This window comes from Microtus oregoni, unplaced genomic scaffold (assembly GCF_018167655.1).
Source record: "Microtus oregoni isolate MIOR12 unplaced genomic scaffold, Mior012 000009F_ref0000495, whole genome shotgun sequence".
Taxonomy (NCBI): domain Eukaryota; kingdom Metazoa; phylum Chordata; class Mammalia; order Rodentia; family Cricetidae; genus Microtus; species Microtus oregoni.
Window position 1 is genome coordinate 49,461,963 of NW_024543068.1, and position 19,218 is coordinate 49,481,180.

At 41.3% G+C, this 19,218-nt stretch overlaps 1 protein-coding gene across 3 annotated transcripts in view; it reads right to left on the reverse strand.

Moving 5' to 3' along the window:
• Dock4 (dedicator of cytokinesis 4) overlaps positions 1–19,218 on the reverse strand; it is a 389,986-nt gene that overhangs the window by 83,875 nt on the left and 286,893 nt on the right. For all 3 annotated transcript variants that reach the window (XM_041658121.1, XM_041658122.1, XM_041658120.1), the window contains exons 26-27: positions 12,158–12,256; positions 2,482–2,576 (exon numbers count right to left, since the gene is read on the reverse strand). In XM_041658121.1, coding sequence (XP_041514055.1) covers positions 2,482–2,576; positions 12,158–12,256 — 194 coding nt within the window. The remainder of the gene's footprint in view (positions 1–2,481; positions 2,577–12,157; positions 12,257–19,218) is intronic.

Genomic DNA, 19,218 nt, shown 5'->3' on the forward strand with positions numbered 1-19,218 from the left:
GATGCCGTGTGAAGCACGAGAGTGATGGCACCAAGACCACACAGCTTAGGGTGAGAGTTAGAAGCATTTGGTCCACTTGAAAACAGGAATGATGAACACATAAAAGATTATGACTTTTGAGGGATAGCTTTTTGGTTGTGTTCCAAGATAGGGCAATGGTGACTTCTTAACTAGCGCTAATGAGAGTGGGAGTTATGGGTTAAAAAGACCCTTTGAGAGGCCTTGATCAAATGTCTGTCTAAGAAAGCTAGTGGCACGGAAGATTGACGGTAAACTTGGAAGACACGGGTAATCTCAGGGGCCAATATAGCAATTAGCAAAGTGTGACACTTTCTTTAGTACACACACTTTAAAATATTTTAAACGACGTTGATATCTTCCAGAAACTGTCCTTCCTTGTTTCCTTCCTTCCATCCCTCCTTCCCAGAGAGTTCTGTTGTGTAGCCCAGGCTGACTTCAAACTCAAAATCTCTTCTTACCTTTAGCTCCCTGATTACTAGGATAAGAGGCTCGCAGCACCAGGCCCAGCTTGGAAATACACTTTCGTACCAATGTTATTTAGGTTAAGACTAAATAAAAACAACAATCCAGGGCAAATTTATGGACTGAATTATACTCATAAAGCAAGGCACATCGCATATGGTTTCCTAGCTTCAATAGGAAGTGGCTACTGCGATTGAGATTTGCACAGAGGCGGGCAGGAGACAGAAGCGAGCATGTGGAAGCAGTCTCTTCCCACTTGGAGTCCTGTCCATTAGCGAGGCTGGGTATAAAGCCATCAGCCAGCCATTGCCATAGAAAAGCAGGTCCAGACTGCTACCAGCACTAGCCTGGGGTACAAGATGACATCACTGCGTTTAGCAAGGGCTTGGGTTGACTATGGGAGAAATTTTTATTTTAAACATATTATACATATCTCGTCTCTAACCAAAATTGCTCTTACTTGGTTAAACTGTCCATGAAAATCTTGAATATTGTGTTTACAGGAAAGTAGAATATGTACTTCTTAGTCTGATACCCACTAATGTGGCCATGAAAGTCTCTGAATGCATAGGGGTCTGGAAATAGGATGGATAGAGACAGGGTTTAATATCAAAAAGCCATACTGTTGTCATGGTTTCCCAGAGCCTCAAGCACAAAGCCTGCATACCTAAGGAAGAAAACCTTAGATTTATTTTCAGCTTGATGGTCTGCCACTGAAACTTTTAATTGAAGCCAAATGTCACTCTGTACATAGGGTGAGCAGAACGACCAGAGGCTGGTATCTTGTGAGGCTGCTGCTGTGGGCAGCCTGGACTCCTTCCTGTCTGGCTCCCCAGATCAGTTCACTGCCTTTCCAGGCATCTTGAGTCTTTGGTAATTTAGGGCAAATATGGCAGCAACAGCCCCAACTAAAACCCGAAGCATCCTGCCATCCAGAGAAGCAGACACTTGATTCCTTCACAGATAGCAAAATACATATGCTGAGCTCTGAGGAGAGTGATTTCACTCGTCTCAATTAGTCTCCAAAGTGGAAAAGCTGCTCAGTGCTTATGTAAAATATAATATGCCACATGATACTATTTGTTACTTCACAAGTTTCCAACACATCACTTTAACACCTCCGAGTCTATAAATGCACCCTGAAGCAGAAGCCATACTAAGCATAGCTAATCAAATCCGAATTCTGTGTTCCTGGAGCTCTCGCCATCATCATACCTGGGGGGGGATGATGTCTGGGGGTACAGATGGTGACCTTGGTCTGGGGTTAGACGAGCAGGGAGTCTCACCTCCACCCTAGGCATGTGGGGGGGCTGGCATTTGGAGAGTGGCAGATGGAAGAGAAGGTTAACAGGATGGGCTAAATAACAATTTTGAAAGTGAAGATGAAGACCCTGCCCTAAAGTTCACCTTCATTCTCTTCCAGGACTAAGGGAGAAGGGTGCCTGAGAGGGCAAAGAAGTCCGTGGCCTTGAACTTTATAGGAACAGAATAACATCGTCAGTCTGTGTCCAAATCTCCTGTCTTGTCCCTCTCAAACACTAGGGTTGCAGGTGTGAGATGCCACACTGTTATATTGTTTTATTCTCTCTCTCTCTTTCTCTCTCTCTCTCTCTCTCTCTCTCTCTCTCTCTCTCTCTCTTGATAGGGTTTCTCTGTGTAACAGCCCTGGCTGTCCTGGAACTGGCTCTACAGACCAGGCTGACCTCAAACTCACAGAGATCTGACTACCTCTACCTCCCAGGTACTAGGATTATATATGTGTGATAACATACCCAGCTATATTATTTGATTCTTAAAAGACATTAATAGAGTCATATTAAATAAAAATTCAAGATAATTAGTAATATTGTTTAAAAAATACTGAAAAGCAGATTTGGAGATAAAGAAAATGAAACTTAGAACATAGAGGTTTCAACTTATATTGAAACAACAAAGAACATTCTAGATCATCCTTTTCCCTTGCAATCTGAGATGCAATTATTAACTGAAAAGTCTTACTTGTTAGCTACCAGGCGCATGACGGTCCAGTCCTTGGGGAACATCTCTGGGCGTATCAATATTCTGAACACGGTAAATATCTGCAGTAGGAAATCCTGGGGTAAAGAAGGAAGCGGCGGTTTTATTTATTTATCATAATTGCCAACATGTACCCAGAGAGCACCATAGTTGCCATTCTCAAAGCATCTCCAGAGAAGGGCACCAGGGGCAGACTCCTGTAGCAGAAGGGCCCTGCCTTCTCCCCATCCTACCTGCCCCTCATCCTTCTCATTCCCAGGAACAGGGGAACTCTTTTATTAGACACCTTCACAAGCTCTACCAATGCAGGTCCGGGAGACAAAGTGGAAAACTTGTTCCAGAAGACAAGCAAACAAACCCTCTTTCTTCCAGCACAATGTCCAGATATTAGAGCTTCTCAACCCAGGGGCATAATAAATTGTCTTAGCTCAGCTAAACGGTCGTTGAAATTTGGAAGGTTATTTTCATAGAAGGATCTTATGTAAAAAGCTGTATCTTTTAGAAGGTACTGTTGAGAGGTGCAGGATTAAAAGGATGGGTCTGGGTTTAGGGAGTCTTCATGCATCACAAGGAATGCCAGTGATACTGTGTGCTGGGTGGGTCAGTGACAAGTGTTTACTGGCTCCAAGAGCAACAAGACACTCCCTATGGAGACACCAGACCAGAGCGCAGAAGTATAGAGCATCTGACAGTCTAGGAAGGTCCTCTTTTTTTTTTTTTCCATTTTTCCCTCTCTTTTATTTATTTTAACTTAAAAGTTTTTTGTGTGGGGCTGGAGAAAGGACTTGACAATTACTCACTACTCTTGAGGACTTGAGCTCAGTCCTAGCACACACATTGTGTGGCTCACAGTTGCCTGTTACCCCAACTCCAGGGGATCTGATAGCCTCTTCTGGTCTTTTTGGGTAATGACACTCATGTGCATGCATGCAGGTGCGTGCCCCCCCCTCACAAAATTAAAACTAAAAACCTTTGAAACTTTAAAGATTTTTTGTTTGAAAAGGACAGAATGACATTCGCCATGCAATGCTATGTAGCACATACACACTTTGGAATAGTTAAGTCCAGTTAATTAACTTTGCCTTTTAGAGTCCTCGTGTTTTTATAGGAACACTTCAACTTTTGACAAGAATCTGATGTGACGCTTGGAAATACCAATCCCCAGACATGGAATTAGCACTCCTTTAAGCAATACAAAAGACGGGACCCCGAGTAATACAGCACAGGATACTGAAAGGACAGGAGGGGACAGACAACATGTCATGAAAGAACTGGGGCTAGCTACTAGAAAGGGGACCCTCCCAACAAAGTCTAGCTTAAATGTATCAACTAGCAACCTTAAACGTTTATCCCGTGTGACCTTAAGTAATTCAAGGAAAATACATTTCTCTAACAACCTGATAGAAGGCAAAGGTGTGGTGTTCAGAAAGAAAGGCAACTCCAAACACAAGGTTTGTATTTACAGATCTAACAACACTTCACGTTAAACATGTAAGCTGCCTGAATAACAGTTCGGCTGTCACTCAAAACAACAGAAGACTGTTAAAAACCAAGAAGCAGTAGCTTTCCAGTGTGTGTGTTTGTGTGTGTGTGTATCTGTGTGTATGTGTTTGTGTGTGTTTCTTTTTACACATTCTAACAGCTTCAATCAAGCTCACAAACAGTTTGACAAGAATTTATTTCTTTGGCATCAGCACACATAGTTGGTATATAGTATGCCATATGTGGAAAGTCTAGACTTTAATGCGGGCTCAGTAGTTACATCAACAGCTCCATGACCTTGGAAACTTATCTTTGAGCATTTGAGCTCTCACACCTGGGAAACCCGAGGGCTTGGGGTCTCCTGCAGCTAGAAGCATTTTGAAAAACATCAATACACCTGTCTACCTATACATATAGTACCCTGCTATTTTTTTTTCTTCTTTTTGAACTGTAGTCTCACGTTTCCTGCGAGCATGGGTTGCTAACGGAGCACATTCCACCATGGTACTGGGACACAGTGTATTTCAGCCAGTATTTGCCTACCGCATTGTGAGAGGTTCTAGTCCTTAGTCAGCTTCCGTATTCTAAAGTGCAGGACCCACGAGCCGGCATTCCTGCCTGCGCCTAGGACACTGCTGGTTCCTGTCTGTCCTCTACTTCTCCATCTCAGCCTTTTCTCTACATGTGTGCTTTGGTAGAGGCAGACACCAGCATTCTGCACACGTAACTTACGGATTCATTTTATACTATGCAAAAGAACATTTCTATGTCCAATAATGCCTTTCTGGGTAACACCAGATGCCAGGGTTCCACATGGACCCATTTAGAAAGTGGCAGCCTGGCAGGTGTCTTTCTGTGTGTCTGTCTGGTTATGTGATACAGCATGGAAAGTATACCACATCATGCTTCAGATCAGCGTTCAAAACAGAGAAGAAATGGGAAGTGCTGTTATAATAAATTATTTTTTTCCTGTGGCACAAGTGGTTCAGCAGGAGAGTCTTTAAGAAAACTCTTCAAAAACAAAACAAAGCAAGAAAAGGCCCATGTTCAAACAAAAAGGAAGGCAAGAAAGGTTACTGTGATCTGAGAAATTCCTTCCATTTGCTTTCTTATAAATATTGGATGCTTTACTGTCTGGCAGTGCTTTGTTAGATGCCACTATCCCTGACCAGTTACACACATTGAAATGCAAGGATTAAAAGCGTGCCTGGGACTTACCATACAAGGGCGCTCAAGCGCAACATTTTTTTCATGGCAATGCCTTGTAAAACACCTCTTACATTTTAAGAGACTGGGCCTTTTGCTGGACCTCACAGACAAGAAAATAAGACACCTTGAGGTCACTTAAGACTCTAGCCTATTGTGTACTCTGGCTACTTTTTCAACCTGCGCTTAAGAGAACAATCATACTATAACTTTACTTGCCTTGGATTTAGCATGTAGTCAACTATTAAAACCTAAAATAGTGCACAGCTATAATCTTAAATTATGTGCTCTTCTATGCCTCTGACACCGGAGTGATGCATGTGTGTGTGTATATGTATGTGTGTATATATGTATGTATGCATGTATGTTATGGTCATCATTTGCTGAAAACAGCAAGTAGGATGAAAGACCTCCTAAAAACATATATCCATCATAAATGCTGGATGCAGCACATGAATATTTTTGATAGTTTTATTGTAATATGTTCAGTTGGAGTTAATGATTTAATCTCTTGTAAAACTCTATTAAAGATTTCTGTAAAGTATCCCCCATTTCTTCTTCATGTGATGCTTTCTGCGCTGTCCAATTAAAGACAGCAAAGCCCTCTGTTAGGGATAGACACAGGGACAAACTTCAAGGTACCCACTTCAGGAAGGCATGGACTCAGACTCAAACAACAGACAGACATGGACTACAAGACACGGGGATAGTAAGATAGAGAGTTCAAATCCGGGCTTGACCTTGGCCAGATCACACCAAGGGGAAGTACTTTCCTGATTTCTGACTTAATATGACAATGATGCATAACAGGGGACTCTGAGCTTATTATTAATGTGTGCAAACGGACACACTTTCTCCTTCTTCATGGAACTCATGAATCATGGTATAGATGCATGTTAACCTAACAGCCATGTGGATGCATGCATGTTCTATGAACTAGGAGAACATGGAGGGCCAGGTATGTCACACCAAGGGAACACATGCCAGAAGCAACATGGGGTATTGGGACTGTAAGGGGTAGGTGCAAAATATGGGTATACATGAGAAATAGGGATAATTAAAGAAACATAAATTAGGAAAGAGAATATATAAATAAAAGTTAAGTAAATAGGGATTTAAAGACAATAAGGAGAGAAACTACTCTCCTGCCTTTCCCATGATAAGGAGTCTTGAATTTATCCTAAAGGCAAAATGGAAACATTGACAAGCTCTATGCAGGGCGTAGAGGATTAAATTTGTGGTTTAACTTTTCTACATCATATACAAGGTACTTTGTGTGTTGCAAGATTGTTATGAGATGTCACGAGTGTAATCCCCCAAAGCCATTGGCTATAGGGATCAGAATCCCACAACAAAAGATGATACTGTGTATTAGGATGGCTCAAAATAGAAACCAGCTCATGAAGTCAGACTGAAAAAGGAATCTTAAGATCATGAGCACAAGCAGAGCTATCCCACAAAGCATTGCAGGGCAGGTAGATGACCGAACAATGGGCAGGGTATAGCCTGCAAAGAACGTGATTCTGTCATGTAGGCCATATGCAGTCAGATGCTACAACACAAATTCGATACAACTTTCAAACACATGACAGCCTTGATACCAGGTTTGAACATTTATCATGTTAAAATTTGCATTCTCAAAATGGAATTTTGAGCTAGGTCCCAAATCCTCTTCCATCTTTGAGAGTAGTAGAAGCATTGTTCTATAATCAATATACACAAACAAAGAGAAGTCCCAATAATCATATGGGAGAAGATGGCTCGCTAATGCAGGCAGAGACTGGGAAAGAACACTCATTCACTAAGCACAGGATTATGTTCCAGGTTTAGGACCCAATGACATGGCTGCAACTCAAGCGGCAACAGACTCTGAAAATACAGCAACAGCGAGCAGCCCAGTAGAGCAGGTGGATGTCTCCTGTGAACACTGAACCAGAGTAGGCATGTTAGATAGAAAGGAATCAACAAAACCAAAACGACATGGAGGAATTACAAACAACATACATGATCTGCTAAGAATAGGCAATGAAAATGTCTGGAATTGACGGTATTTAGACATGTGCAGGAGATAGGTTTGGAAGGTGGACAGAAAACAGTGACCCTGCAATAAAGATACTGGACTTGGTCCAGTCAAGTAATAAAAATTGGTAAGATGTTTAAACTTGAATTAAGGGCAGTTGTGGTGGTGCAGTCATCTATAGTCTCAATACTTAGGGGGCTTTGGAAAGAGGACCACGAGATTAATAATAGCCTGGGATACCCATCAAGTTCTAGGTCAAGCTGAGCTAAGTGGCAAGTTCTAGGCCAGCCTTGGCCACATGACAAACTCCTGCCACAAGAAACCATATAGATTGGGTAGAGATTAGATCTGAATTATTTTAATAGCTAATATGTAGAGAATGGATAGTTCCGGAATATGCTTAATTTCATGCCTATATCAAGATCCCTGTGGTTCATTATGAAAGGTCGTGATCAACAAAGAGCAGGAGCTTCGGGGCTATATATGAAACACCAAGGCTATGGACAGGACCTTAGGCCCCAGTCCAAAGTGGGTGTATAATGAAACACTACCTACTGCACAAAGAGAAAAAAGGACTTAATCACTACCCAGTGATTGCTTTTGTTCATTTTTAAAACATGTCACATTCTACTGAAGAAAAACAAATGAAACAGTAGAAGCTTCCAGCCCTCAGGTTTTTGCTCCCTCCCACACACTGGTGCTCTGACACCGTGACTCACACCGCTCACACACAAGGACCTGAGGACCAAGGAGAAACGGCACCTGCTCCAAAGCTAGGAGTCACTGCAACAACAACCCTACAGGCGCCCAGCTTCTTTAAGCTAGGAGTCACTGCAACAACAACCCTACAGGCGCCCAGCTTCTTTAAACTAGGAGTCACTGCAACAACAACCCTACAGGCGCCCAGCTTCTTTAAGCTAGGAGTCACTGCAACAACAACCCTACAGGCGCCCAGCTTCTTTAAGCTAGGAGTCACTGCAACAACAACCCTACAGGCGCCCAGCTTCTTTAAGCTAGGAGTCACTGCAACAACAACCCTACAGGCGCCCAGCTTCTTTAAGCTAGGAGTCACTGCAACAACAACCCTACAGGCGCCCAGCTTCTTTAAGCTAGGAGTCACTGCAACAACAACCCTACAGGCGCCCAGCTTCTTTAAGCTAGGAGTCACTTCAACAACAACCCTACAGGCGCCCAGCTTCTTTAAGCTCAAATCTAAAAACCATTCGTCTCAATTGTTCCTTGAGAACTGCGTATTTGTGGAATTCAGTTTCATTTGGAGAATCATTTGGGAAAAGCTAAGGCATAACTGGCAAGAAAAAGAGAGAGGAAGGGACATCAGGAATGAAGGACAAAAATCTCGATGAAAATCTAGCACATCATTTGTAATTGTCAATTTCAAGTGTGTTCAGCATTACGACTTCCAGATCCATGAACCAGAATAAACATCTTTCTCAGTTATCCTGTCTCAGGCTTTCTGATACAGCAACCGAATCTGAATTAAGTCAGGAAGCTGATTTCTGTTTACTCCTTTTGGAAACTATAGTTACTCGGGACTTTTAGCACACAATCCAACATTGGTCTACTTCTTCATCAAATGGCACTATGGTAATTTGACACCTGCCTCATAGCTACTGTGTTGAATTTCAAACCTAAATATCCAATAATCTTCTGCCTACTCATTTGTCCTGAGACATGGCCACTCTGGGACTAGAAACGCTTTAGGATGTTCCAAGAAGTGACAAATAAAATTTGTGTGAACTTGACAGCAAAGGCTGGGTTACTGAAGTTCAGGGAAACTTTGTGCTTAGATAGCTGTTTGAGCAAGGTGCTGAGGACATCCAGAAGGTTCCTAGCTTTCCCAATTAACTGGGAATAATGGCATCAATCAACCTTTAAAGAGGTGGAGGACGAAGCACAAAGGCTCAAGAGGACTCAGCCGCATGCATGGCTACTCATGGAGAGTAGGAGTTATTCCCTAACTGCTGGCTGTATTCACATTTATTTATAACAATAATGTGTGTGTGTTCAATAAAACTTTATTTGTAGAAGTAAGCAGTAGGCTACATTTGGCCATGAGCTAGATCTGCCAATCCCTAGGATCATCTAAACTTCCTAAGGTTGAATCTGGCTCACTGTGTAGACCTCTCCCAGCAGTGATTATGGGAGGGTGTAACAGTGATCTATCTACTCCCAATACAAGATAATTTGATTATCTTTGATATCCCTACTGTCTAGCCAATGTACTCAGCAAATGTTTATTGAATCAAATAATTGACATCTGTAATACAATAACTGGTCCTACCTCATGAGTTCCTTTGGAGAAAGAGTTAATATTAATCACTTATATGAATGGTGCCTGTTTCATATTTTTAAGTCTACATACAGTGTTTATTATTAGAGGTCTATAGGTCTTTATTGTAATATTCAAATCTAAAAGGATTCTAAAATGCTTCAGTCTTATAAGCTATTTGGAGCAAAAATCTTAAATTTTTTTATTTTTTTTAATTTATTTATTTATTAAGGATTTCTGCCTCCTCCCCGCAACCGCTTCCCATTTCCCTCCCCCTCCCCCGATCAAGTCCCCCTCCCTCATCTGCTCTAAGAGCAATCAGGGTTCCCTGACCTGTGGGAAGCCCAAGGACCGCCCACCTCTATCCAGGTCTCGTAAGGTGAGCATCCAAACTGCCTAGGCTCCCCCAAAGCCAGTACGTGCAGTAGGATCAAAAACCCACTGCGATTGTTCTTGAGTTCTCAGTATTCCTCATTGTTTTTGTTTTTCAAGACAGGGTTTCTCTGTAGTTTTGGAGTCTGTCCTGGAACTAGCTCTTGTAGCCCAGGCTGGTCTTGAACTCATAGAGATCTGCCTGTCTCTGCCTGGGATTAATATTTTTAAGGGTTATCAAGTTCTGTCAATTCAAGTTCCCAAATTTATTAGGACCCTGAGTCTATGATTGTCTCTGTCTAGACTATTCTAGTCTGCCTTCTGTTGCTGTGATAAATACCATGCCCCAAAGCAATTTGGGGAGGAAAAGGTTTATTTTAGTTTACATGTTATAGTCTATCATGGAAGGAAACCGAGACAGGAAGTCAAGGGAAGAAGCAGAAGCAGAAACCAAGAGAGGAACACTTCTTTCTGGCTTATCCCCTCTGGCGTATTCACTCATCTTTCTCCTGCAGCCCAGGTCCATCTCCGAGGGACAGCACTACACACAGCGGGCTGGGCCCTCCTGTATCAATCACTTAGAACTGCCTCAGAGACACTGACCACAGGCCAGTATGATCCATCCACTTCTTCAACTGAGGCTCTTTTTCCTAGGGGACACTGGGCTGTATCAAGTTGACAGCTACTACTAACTCTGACACATGTCCCTGTCATTGCTAGCTTAGATTGCTATATGGAAAGCTTTACGTGGTTCTGTCTCCTATTTGGACCTTGGCTAACCCATTTCCAGCTGTGCATCCAGACAAATGTGATCACATTTCTCCCTTAAAACCGTCCATATTTTCATGCTTTATGACACTACTTCTAGAGGCTTTATGTTCCATCAAAGAGTGAACATATATTGGTTGAATGCCTAGGGATGTGACTTCAGAACCATGAACCAACCAGAGCTTTAAATATCAAGTGAGACTGGAGAAGTCACATGAACAAACAAACAAACAAAAACATTCTAGGTTCCAATAAGTGTTAAAAGGATACAGTTGTGAGCTATGTGCTGTGTCAGGGCATTGGAGTGACATTTCACTGATTTGTTCATTTGCTCATCCATTTGACAGCTTGGGGCATGGATCTGGCCCTGTTTGCATGTTGGAATAGTTATATCTGCAGCCCAGGTAGGAGCTTAGTTAGGAGCATGGTCCTGATTGATCTATTCTTATCCAACACCTCTCTTGCACACTTCCTTGTTGGCTTGCGTCTGGGTTGATAGCAAGCCTATTTGTTATAGAGTACTATGTATGCTTGCCCTGTGTGTTCACCCCTCAGAGTGTTCATGACAAATGGCAATGGTCCCCTAGAATAAGAAGACACTTGTGCCTGGTCACATCTCCAGTGCCAGGACAAGGGAGTTCTATGTAGGAGGTTCTCGGTCTATATTTCCTGAACAACAGATGAAGAATTAATATCCTTAAATAATTCTCCTGGTCTGAAGGCTAGGTCATTTTGTAGAGGAAACTATATGTTCTTTGAAATAGGGTGCCACGTGACTGAAGTCAAACCCACATGAGACATTGCACTCATATCCATCTGCTTTGCTGTTAAGATGAATATTAGAACATTAAACACAACACCTGGATTAAACTAAGAATGCCTTTCAATTTGTGCTTCTATATTTTTGAACTCCCGGGCTATAAACAAAAACATAGCCTTCTTTTGGGAAAACTGAAGACATGAAACCACAAACTTCTTAAGTAAAATGTACTTTTCTTTCAATTATCTTAAGTAGCCAGTTTTAAGTAGAGAGTTAATTAGACCACTATCATCCTTTTGATATGCAGATTTTCTTACCCTGAGACGATAAGTTCTCAGACTCTCTGTGAACCTGTAATCCTAAATGACTCTGTCTCTCCAGTCAGAAAGTTGCAGCTGAAGTTTCTGATTCTTACAGGAGGAAGCCAGCCAATCTGTTTAGATCTCCCGTCTTCCACTATGACAACATTTCCGCTCCACATACTACAGGGAAATTTATTCACTTTGCCTTACTAGTTCTATTAATCTGTGTCTAGTTTACATACTTTGATGAGCTGTGATTAAAATTCAAACTAATGGCTAATAACTTTGTTAAGTAAGAGAAATCCAGAGCCAATATAGAAAGAAGATCTGTTAGCACAACCGAGAAGAACAAGAACTTAATGGGAAGAGGTGAAACAACTGCCAAAGAACCCTTCTGCACAGCCAGGAGGAAGGACACAAGAAAGTAAGGGGAGAAAAAGAATTTAAACATCACTTACCCGCAGCTCTTCCTTAGTATTGAAACTATTCAGAAGTTGTTGATAATGTCTATCTGTCATTTGTCGTAGCAGGGAAAGGAGACAGGCAACAAATTCCCCCTAAGGAAAAAAAAATCCCATATTTTAGAGGAAGGATAAGGAGACCATCAGTAACTTAGTATGAACTGCTCTCAGAACACTTCACAAGCTTGCTATGATCCCAGGTTCACCCTGTGATGTCCTCTGATCTAAATCACCCTAATTACAGTCAAAAGTTCCCATGTAATGATCACTATCTACTTGGTAGATTCGAAATTTTCTATTTGAGTATATTTACTATGAGGGAATCTTTTCACTTGGGAACTAACTGCATTTATGTAAGTAGGGCCCTTGTCCATTACTTAAACACTTAATAGACCTCCATTCTTTATATCATTTAAGACTCATATCTGTGCTAAGAAAAGGCAAAGCATAGGTTCAAATGGCATGAAGCACTGTGTGTGGTGGTGGGTGCTGCGCCTGGCTGACTGAAACAGGAGTTTCGTAAGTTTGCAGACAGTCTGGAAATGTGACACCTTCTGACAAAACAACAACAAAACAAAACAAATAAACAACAACAACAACAAAAAAACCCACCTAAGTGAAACCAGAAACCCTAAAACAAAGAAACAAAAAACCCCAGACAAAACACACCAAATATAGGGTTAAATAACAGAGCCCAAGAAACAGAGCTAGGTGTTGGCAGAACTGGAGTCATCCCCAAGTCTTTTTTGTTCCAAATCTCTTCTAATTTCACATTCCTTTCCTGAGTTTACAAATCCCCGTCAACTCATCCGAACCCTGCTCTCTGGACTCACTGCGTAACAGAAGCCATATAATGCATAATGCTGCCTTCAATCTCTGTTTAGAAATGGTTTTAGGCTAGTAGCCAATCCTTGTGTTTGAGGTCTATGGAACTAACTCCTATGAAGTGGGATGCTTGAAAGTGAAACAGAGGAGTGCACACATCATCCTTGGGTTTGAAGCGTCATATAAATTGTGCTAACTTGCATTTCCTAATACACTTCTAACTTGAAACGATTTTTGAAATGCAACCATTATGTACTTATGTACTTCTAGAAGGGAAACAACACATAACACAAAAGCAGACGTAACAGGATAAGCAGCTGCTGGTTAACTGGATGTATACGGAAGCCCAGCTGAACTGGGAGACAGGTCTGAGTGTACACGGAAAAGACTATAGGGTCACATTAAAACTGGAGACTAAGAAACCTGAAAAGTAGATTTTACTGCTCGGGCAGTTGGACTAGCTCAGTCAAGTGTCTCCTTGCAAGTCCCACAAGAACCCCTAGAATACAACTTAGTGGTTATGCCAAAGAAATCTTAGTGGTGATGCCCAAAGTAGGTTCTTCACATGTAGACAGCCATTTGTGACACATAGACATGTTAACAGTTGCCCTTCTACATTAGAGTAATATCCAGAAGTCTGCCGTATGGGCTATGGTACAGTTTGGATCCGAATTGCCCCCACAGGCTGTATACAGAGTACTTGTGCCAAGGCTGGTCTCTTTCAGGAGGCTATGGAAGCTTTGGGAACAGGGTCTGGCTGGTAGAAACAGGTTACTAGGGGCAAGCCTTTGTAAGTTCTAGCCTGGACCCTGGTTCCAGTTCTGCTCTCTGTTTCCTAACCCAGCATGATGCGGACAGCTACCAATGCAAGCTCCCACGGCTCTGGATGCAGCCACCTTGGCACACTTTCTCCACTTTGATAATTGCAGCACTCAAATCCTGAACACAAATCTTTATTCCCACTGACTGTTTGCTGGGTATTCTGTCACAAGGACACAAAAATACCTGAATCAGTCTAGTAGGATTATCTCGCAAGCCCACACACGATCCTGTCAATGAACAAAAGAATTCTGGATATGTCACACGCAAGCTAGATTTTAGGGAAAACAGGGTTTTGATATCACAAGATTCAGAGGACTTTAGGTGGCATTATGAGCATTTTCATCTAAGCCAGGGAGTGAGCTCTTTCTCTGGTAGCTGAGCACAGGGATCTCAGGAATCTGTGAAAAAACAAAATAAAATAAAACAAAACAAAACAAAACAAAAACACAAATAACCCAAAAACCAAAAAAAAAAACAAAACAAAAAACAAACAAACAAAAACAACAACAAAAAAAGCTAGGTATAAAACACAGCTTTCATTTGTCTGAGACATTTGCTGTGATTGGAGCAAACATTCTGTCTCTCACTAGCTAAGTGGTCAGTTTAGTTCATCCCCACCCCCCACCAGGTCTTGTAGACCAGGCTGGCCTTGAACTCACAAAGAACTGTTTGCCTCTGCCACCCAAGTAGTGGGATTAAAGGTGTGCCCCACCACCGCCCGGCTCAGTTTAGTTCATTATAAAAAAGTGGGACAGAAAACAACTTCTCGCCCTGTTTCCTCTGGTATTACAATATTAGGACAAATAAAAGATTTATCTTACGTTGTCTACTCTTGCCTACTTTTAGTTGAGCATGCCTAGCTATTAGCAGGAAGAAGAAAGAGCAGGCAGTGGAGTGTTAGGGCAGCAGAGACGGTAGAGTGCCTACCGACAGGGGTCTAGCCAGCACTCTGACCTGTGGAGACAGCACAGCAGCTGGCTGGGCGACAGAGGCAGAGCAGAGGGGGAGCTGGCATGCTGAGCTGCAAAAGCTGTAGGCTGGCCGGCTCCAAGGACAGCTACGAGAAGAGAAAAGCCAACAGACATGCAGCTTCTAGAGCAGCGGCAGCCGTTGCAGGGTAGCAAAAGCTGGCAGTAGCTGCCTTGTGAGAAGCCATAGCTGTGGTGGTTACTGCAGTCAGAGACAGCGAGAAAAGCCAAGGATGTGGCCAGGGGGCAAAGACTAGCGGGAGCAGAGAGAAGGGGAGAATGAGTAGAAAGTTGAGGCTGATGGAGAAATAGGCTAATGAGAGTCAAGGAAGAGAAACAGACTACAGTTGCTGAAAAGGTTCCAGAGGCTTGCCAAGGCTTTAAAGCAGAGGGTCTCAGTCACTCCAAGGCCAGAAGCTACAACACCGGACACTGACAAGGGCTCAGGAATCCCAGCTCCCTAGACATACATAAGAGATACACAGGGGTAAGGGTCCAGCTACCCGGGATTTGCACAGATTTATAACACTTGAGAGAGCCACCCGCTACTACTTCCAACTGTTGCTGCCACTCCCCATCAAATGCGGGGGACAGAATGCTGCCAAAGGCCAGCATTTCAAGAGCTTCTCCCTTGGTAACCATGGTTTCTGTTTAGGTAGAGCAAAAGGATCTCAGCCAGTTGAATAAGAAGAGGTGATGGAGAGGGTCCACTAATTAACTTTTGTGTGGTGGGCATGTTCATTATCCTATTTATTGTAATGCTTCCTAAGTGAATATAATATACCAAGTGATTTTTTAAAAAATACAAAATTCATTTTTTTCAAATTTATTGTATTTACATCAATAATAATCTTTTCAAAAGGCATTGCTAACACTCCGATTTATGGAAAGATACTATGTGTAAGTTACTATACTTTGTATTGTCAAGTTCATTCCTTATTAGAGACTAGTTGGGGGGACACTATCAAACTTAAGATAATAATCTGGTTTCACAACTAGCAAATGGCAAAGCCTGGATGCGAATGTAGATGGCTTTCGTTCTAGAAGGCTCTACCAGTGGCTTTTCCTACTTCCCAACTGGTTTCATGTAGGAAACAGTGAATTTAGCGGATACAATTCAAACATAGAAATATATAAGAATCTACCTATTGATAATACTGCTTAATCTATTATGGTCTTTCTTAGAATGGAAATTAGTTGGTAGGGTTTCAATCAGTTTTTATTCTTGGTTTTTGATATCATATACAAACTTTCCAACTTATTTAGTACATTATTAATATACTTAAATACTTTTTTCAATAACCATATACATATTCAAATATCTTTAAATTTGAAAAATTATATATCGTCAATCATAATTTTAATAACAACAAAAAAAATAATGAATAGACCTTCAATAGCTTATTATAATCTATGTATAATGATGAACTCTCTGAATCCAAGAGATTGACTTTGTCTGCTGTGTCTGGGCTAGACCCACTGGAAATACCGCATCATTATGGCACTCCCCACTGTCCCCAATACGACCCGCTGCCAATGTCAACACTCCAGACCCTCTGCCATTTTCCCACATCACAATAACTTCAAGTCCTTGCCAGGAGATTATGTGTCTATTATTTCACTTCTACCTTTTCTACTATTATATAATTTTCATTACTATTAAAATACTTTAATAATATTTTATGAATTCTCATAATCTGTTAAAAATAATAAAAAATCATTGTCAAGATTCACTTACTTAACCAATTGCCTTTAAAGTTCAATAGTCTCCAGCTGCTTTTATCCATTTTTATGTAGAGAAAACAATGGGCATTTCTATCAATAACTGCCAAGAATATTTTATGTCTACATAAAAAGTCTTCAAGAAAGTTTTCCTTTAGCATATGCCTGTTTTTTCCTGGTATTTTGTAGAATACTACCCTTTTCTTCTCTAAACACAAGCTAGAAACTGTACCTGAGACTTTACACAGGCATGCCAGGGAATCTTAGACAGGGCCAATGCTGAGTGGTCTCCCGCTACACATGGCATTTAACATAATCACGTGCAAAGAAACACATATTCACTACAGCCAACTCTGGTGGACAGTTAGTTGAGGGTGTGAGACAAATGGCCACTTATGTTGCTTTATAAAACCTGCTATGTACAATTAGATGTTTTAAAGGAACCAATTACAATGGCACACTTCTTTTCCTAGCCAGAGAAAGTATTTTAAAGTTTAAAGAATGGTTGGTAGAAGAACAAAGGGTAAAATAAAACTACTGTTATCTGAACTTATGATTCAGCACAAGCAGTCCTCCTGCTGGGGTTGTTGGGAGGCAGGACAGCAACATGGCTGTTTCAGAGCCCTGGGAAGTGCATTGTGACTGGCAGCAACTGACTTTCCTTATAGTGTGTTCATTTAAGAGGGACATTCAGTGATGAATGTGCCTGTAGGAACTGCAAGGCGTGCACTGTATAAATGCCATGTAGAAACTCCCTGCACAGAGCCTATTCTTTATGGAAAAATGAGGAGGTGTTACTTAGATCTTCATGTATAGAGTGAATGATCAAGGTATTTCTCATGTCAGTCATTAGGGAAATGGAATTTAAACCTTCAGGGAGAGAGCTATAAAGTCTTTAGAATACTCCCAACTCTGACACACTCACACACACATACAGACACACACACACACAGGAAAAAATGATGACATCACATGCTGACGAGCTAACTCCCCAGTTCTAGGAATTGTATCTATATCTATCTATAATAAACTAAAGATTAAAATATTATATTACATATAATATTTTATATATTTAACATAATTAGATATATTTTATATATTTAATATATAATGATATATAAATATTATTTTATAATAAATAAAATAACAGTTATATATTTTATAATAAATAAAATATAATTTAATATATTATAAAATAATATAATATTTGAATCCTTAGCTTATTAAGTAGTTTAACTTGACTTATAGTAGCGGTTTGGATGAGCACTATCTCCTGTAGGCTCATATATTTGAGTACATGGTCCCCAGAGTGGTGGCACTGTTTGGTGGAGGCTATGAAACTTTTAGGAAGAGGAGTGTGAGTGGAAACAGTACATCACTGAGGGAGGGCTTTAAGAGTTTAGAGCCTTGTCTCACTTCTAATTTGCTCTCCTCACACAGGAAACAGAAAGAAGCCATAATATATACTTACAGGACCTGCGATATTAAAACAATGCCCTGGCATAACATTGTGACAGAAAGACGCTCCAAAGACACCAGCTGAGCTCCTTCTGTGTGGACCTTCGACAGCTGGGCATGGGAACTACCCTTATGGGCCGTTCACCAGGGAGATGCCCTGGAAGAAAACTAATTGTCCATTTGCAAGTGTTTATCAGTTGGAGGTAGCTTCTCAGTGAGGGATGTGAGCATGTGTCCACTTCTCCTTTTCACCCTAGAACCCCGTCTGCTGCAGACCCACGCAGGCCCTGTGCATGCTGTCTGGGTATTGTGAGCCCTGTCTAAGGCTTTGATTTCCTGATGTTCTCCATCCCCTCTGGTTCTTACACTCTCTCTGTCTCCTCCTGCACAAAGTTCCCAGACTTCTTAACTTTTAAATAAAAATGAAAATCATTTGCATCTAGACCTTAACATTCTCATACACCCACAGCACAATTTGTGAAGCCAATAGCAAGTATTTAGTTAATGCTTGTGTACATAATTTATTGATGAATTTTAGAGCATCAAGTGCCACAGCTACAAATGTTATCTCTTGTTTAGGAGAATACTGTTAAATACATAATCATTTTAAAAGTCAACCTCATATGAGTTCTAAAATAGAAATTCCTATGTATATGGATAACTCGATGGTGGAGTACTTACTTGCTTGCCTGCCCTACATGAAGCCCTGGGTTTGCCCTCAACACTGCCATGAATAAATAAACCCTGTATGTGGATACACATACGGCGTATACAGATACATATGATACTATCTGATGTATTATATCTTAAGACTTTGCCTGAATCAAGCTATGCTAACATCCTAAGACAGATGTTTGAAAGCTCCTTAGAATTTGCCAAGTTAAACCTTCTCACTTAACACTATCAAACAGAAGACTGAAAAAGTTAAGGTCTTGATGAGTCGTGGAGAAAAATCCAGAACAAGCACACAAGGCCTCTTATTCCGGTTGCTGTTGCAATTTGGGGAATGAAAAGTTACCAAGTTGACTGGGGATATAAAAGCAGAGACTAATTTAAATTTAGAAAAGAAAAGAACTAATACCAAAGTTGTCTTTCTGAAATTCAGACCTACTTATTAACAGCATCTTTCCCTACAGGCTTCCTAGCTTAGTTTTTGTATAGCGAAGGCAACCCCTGGTGCTCTGGCTATGCTCCCAGTTCATCCCAGGGGCCAGGTTTCCCACAGTCAGACTAAGACCAAAGGGACTGGAGCTTTCCGAAGCA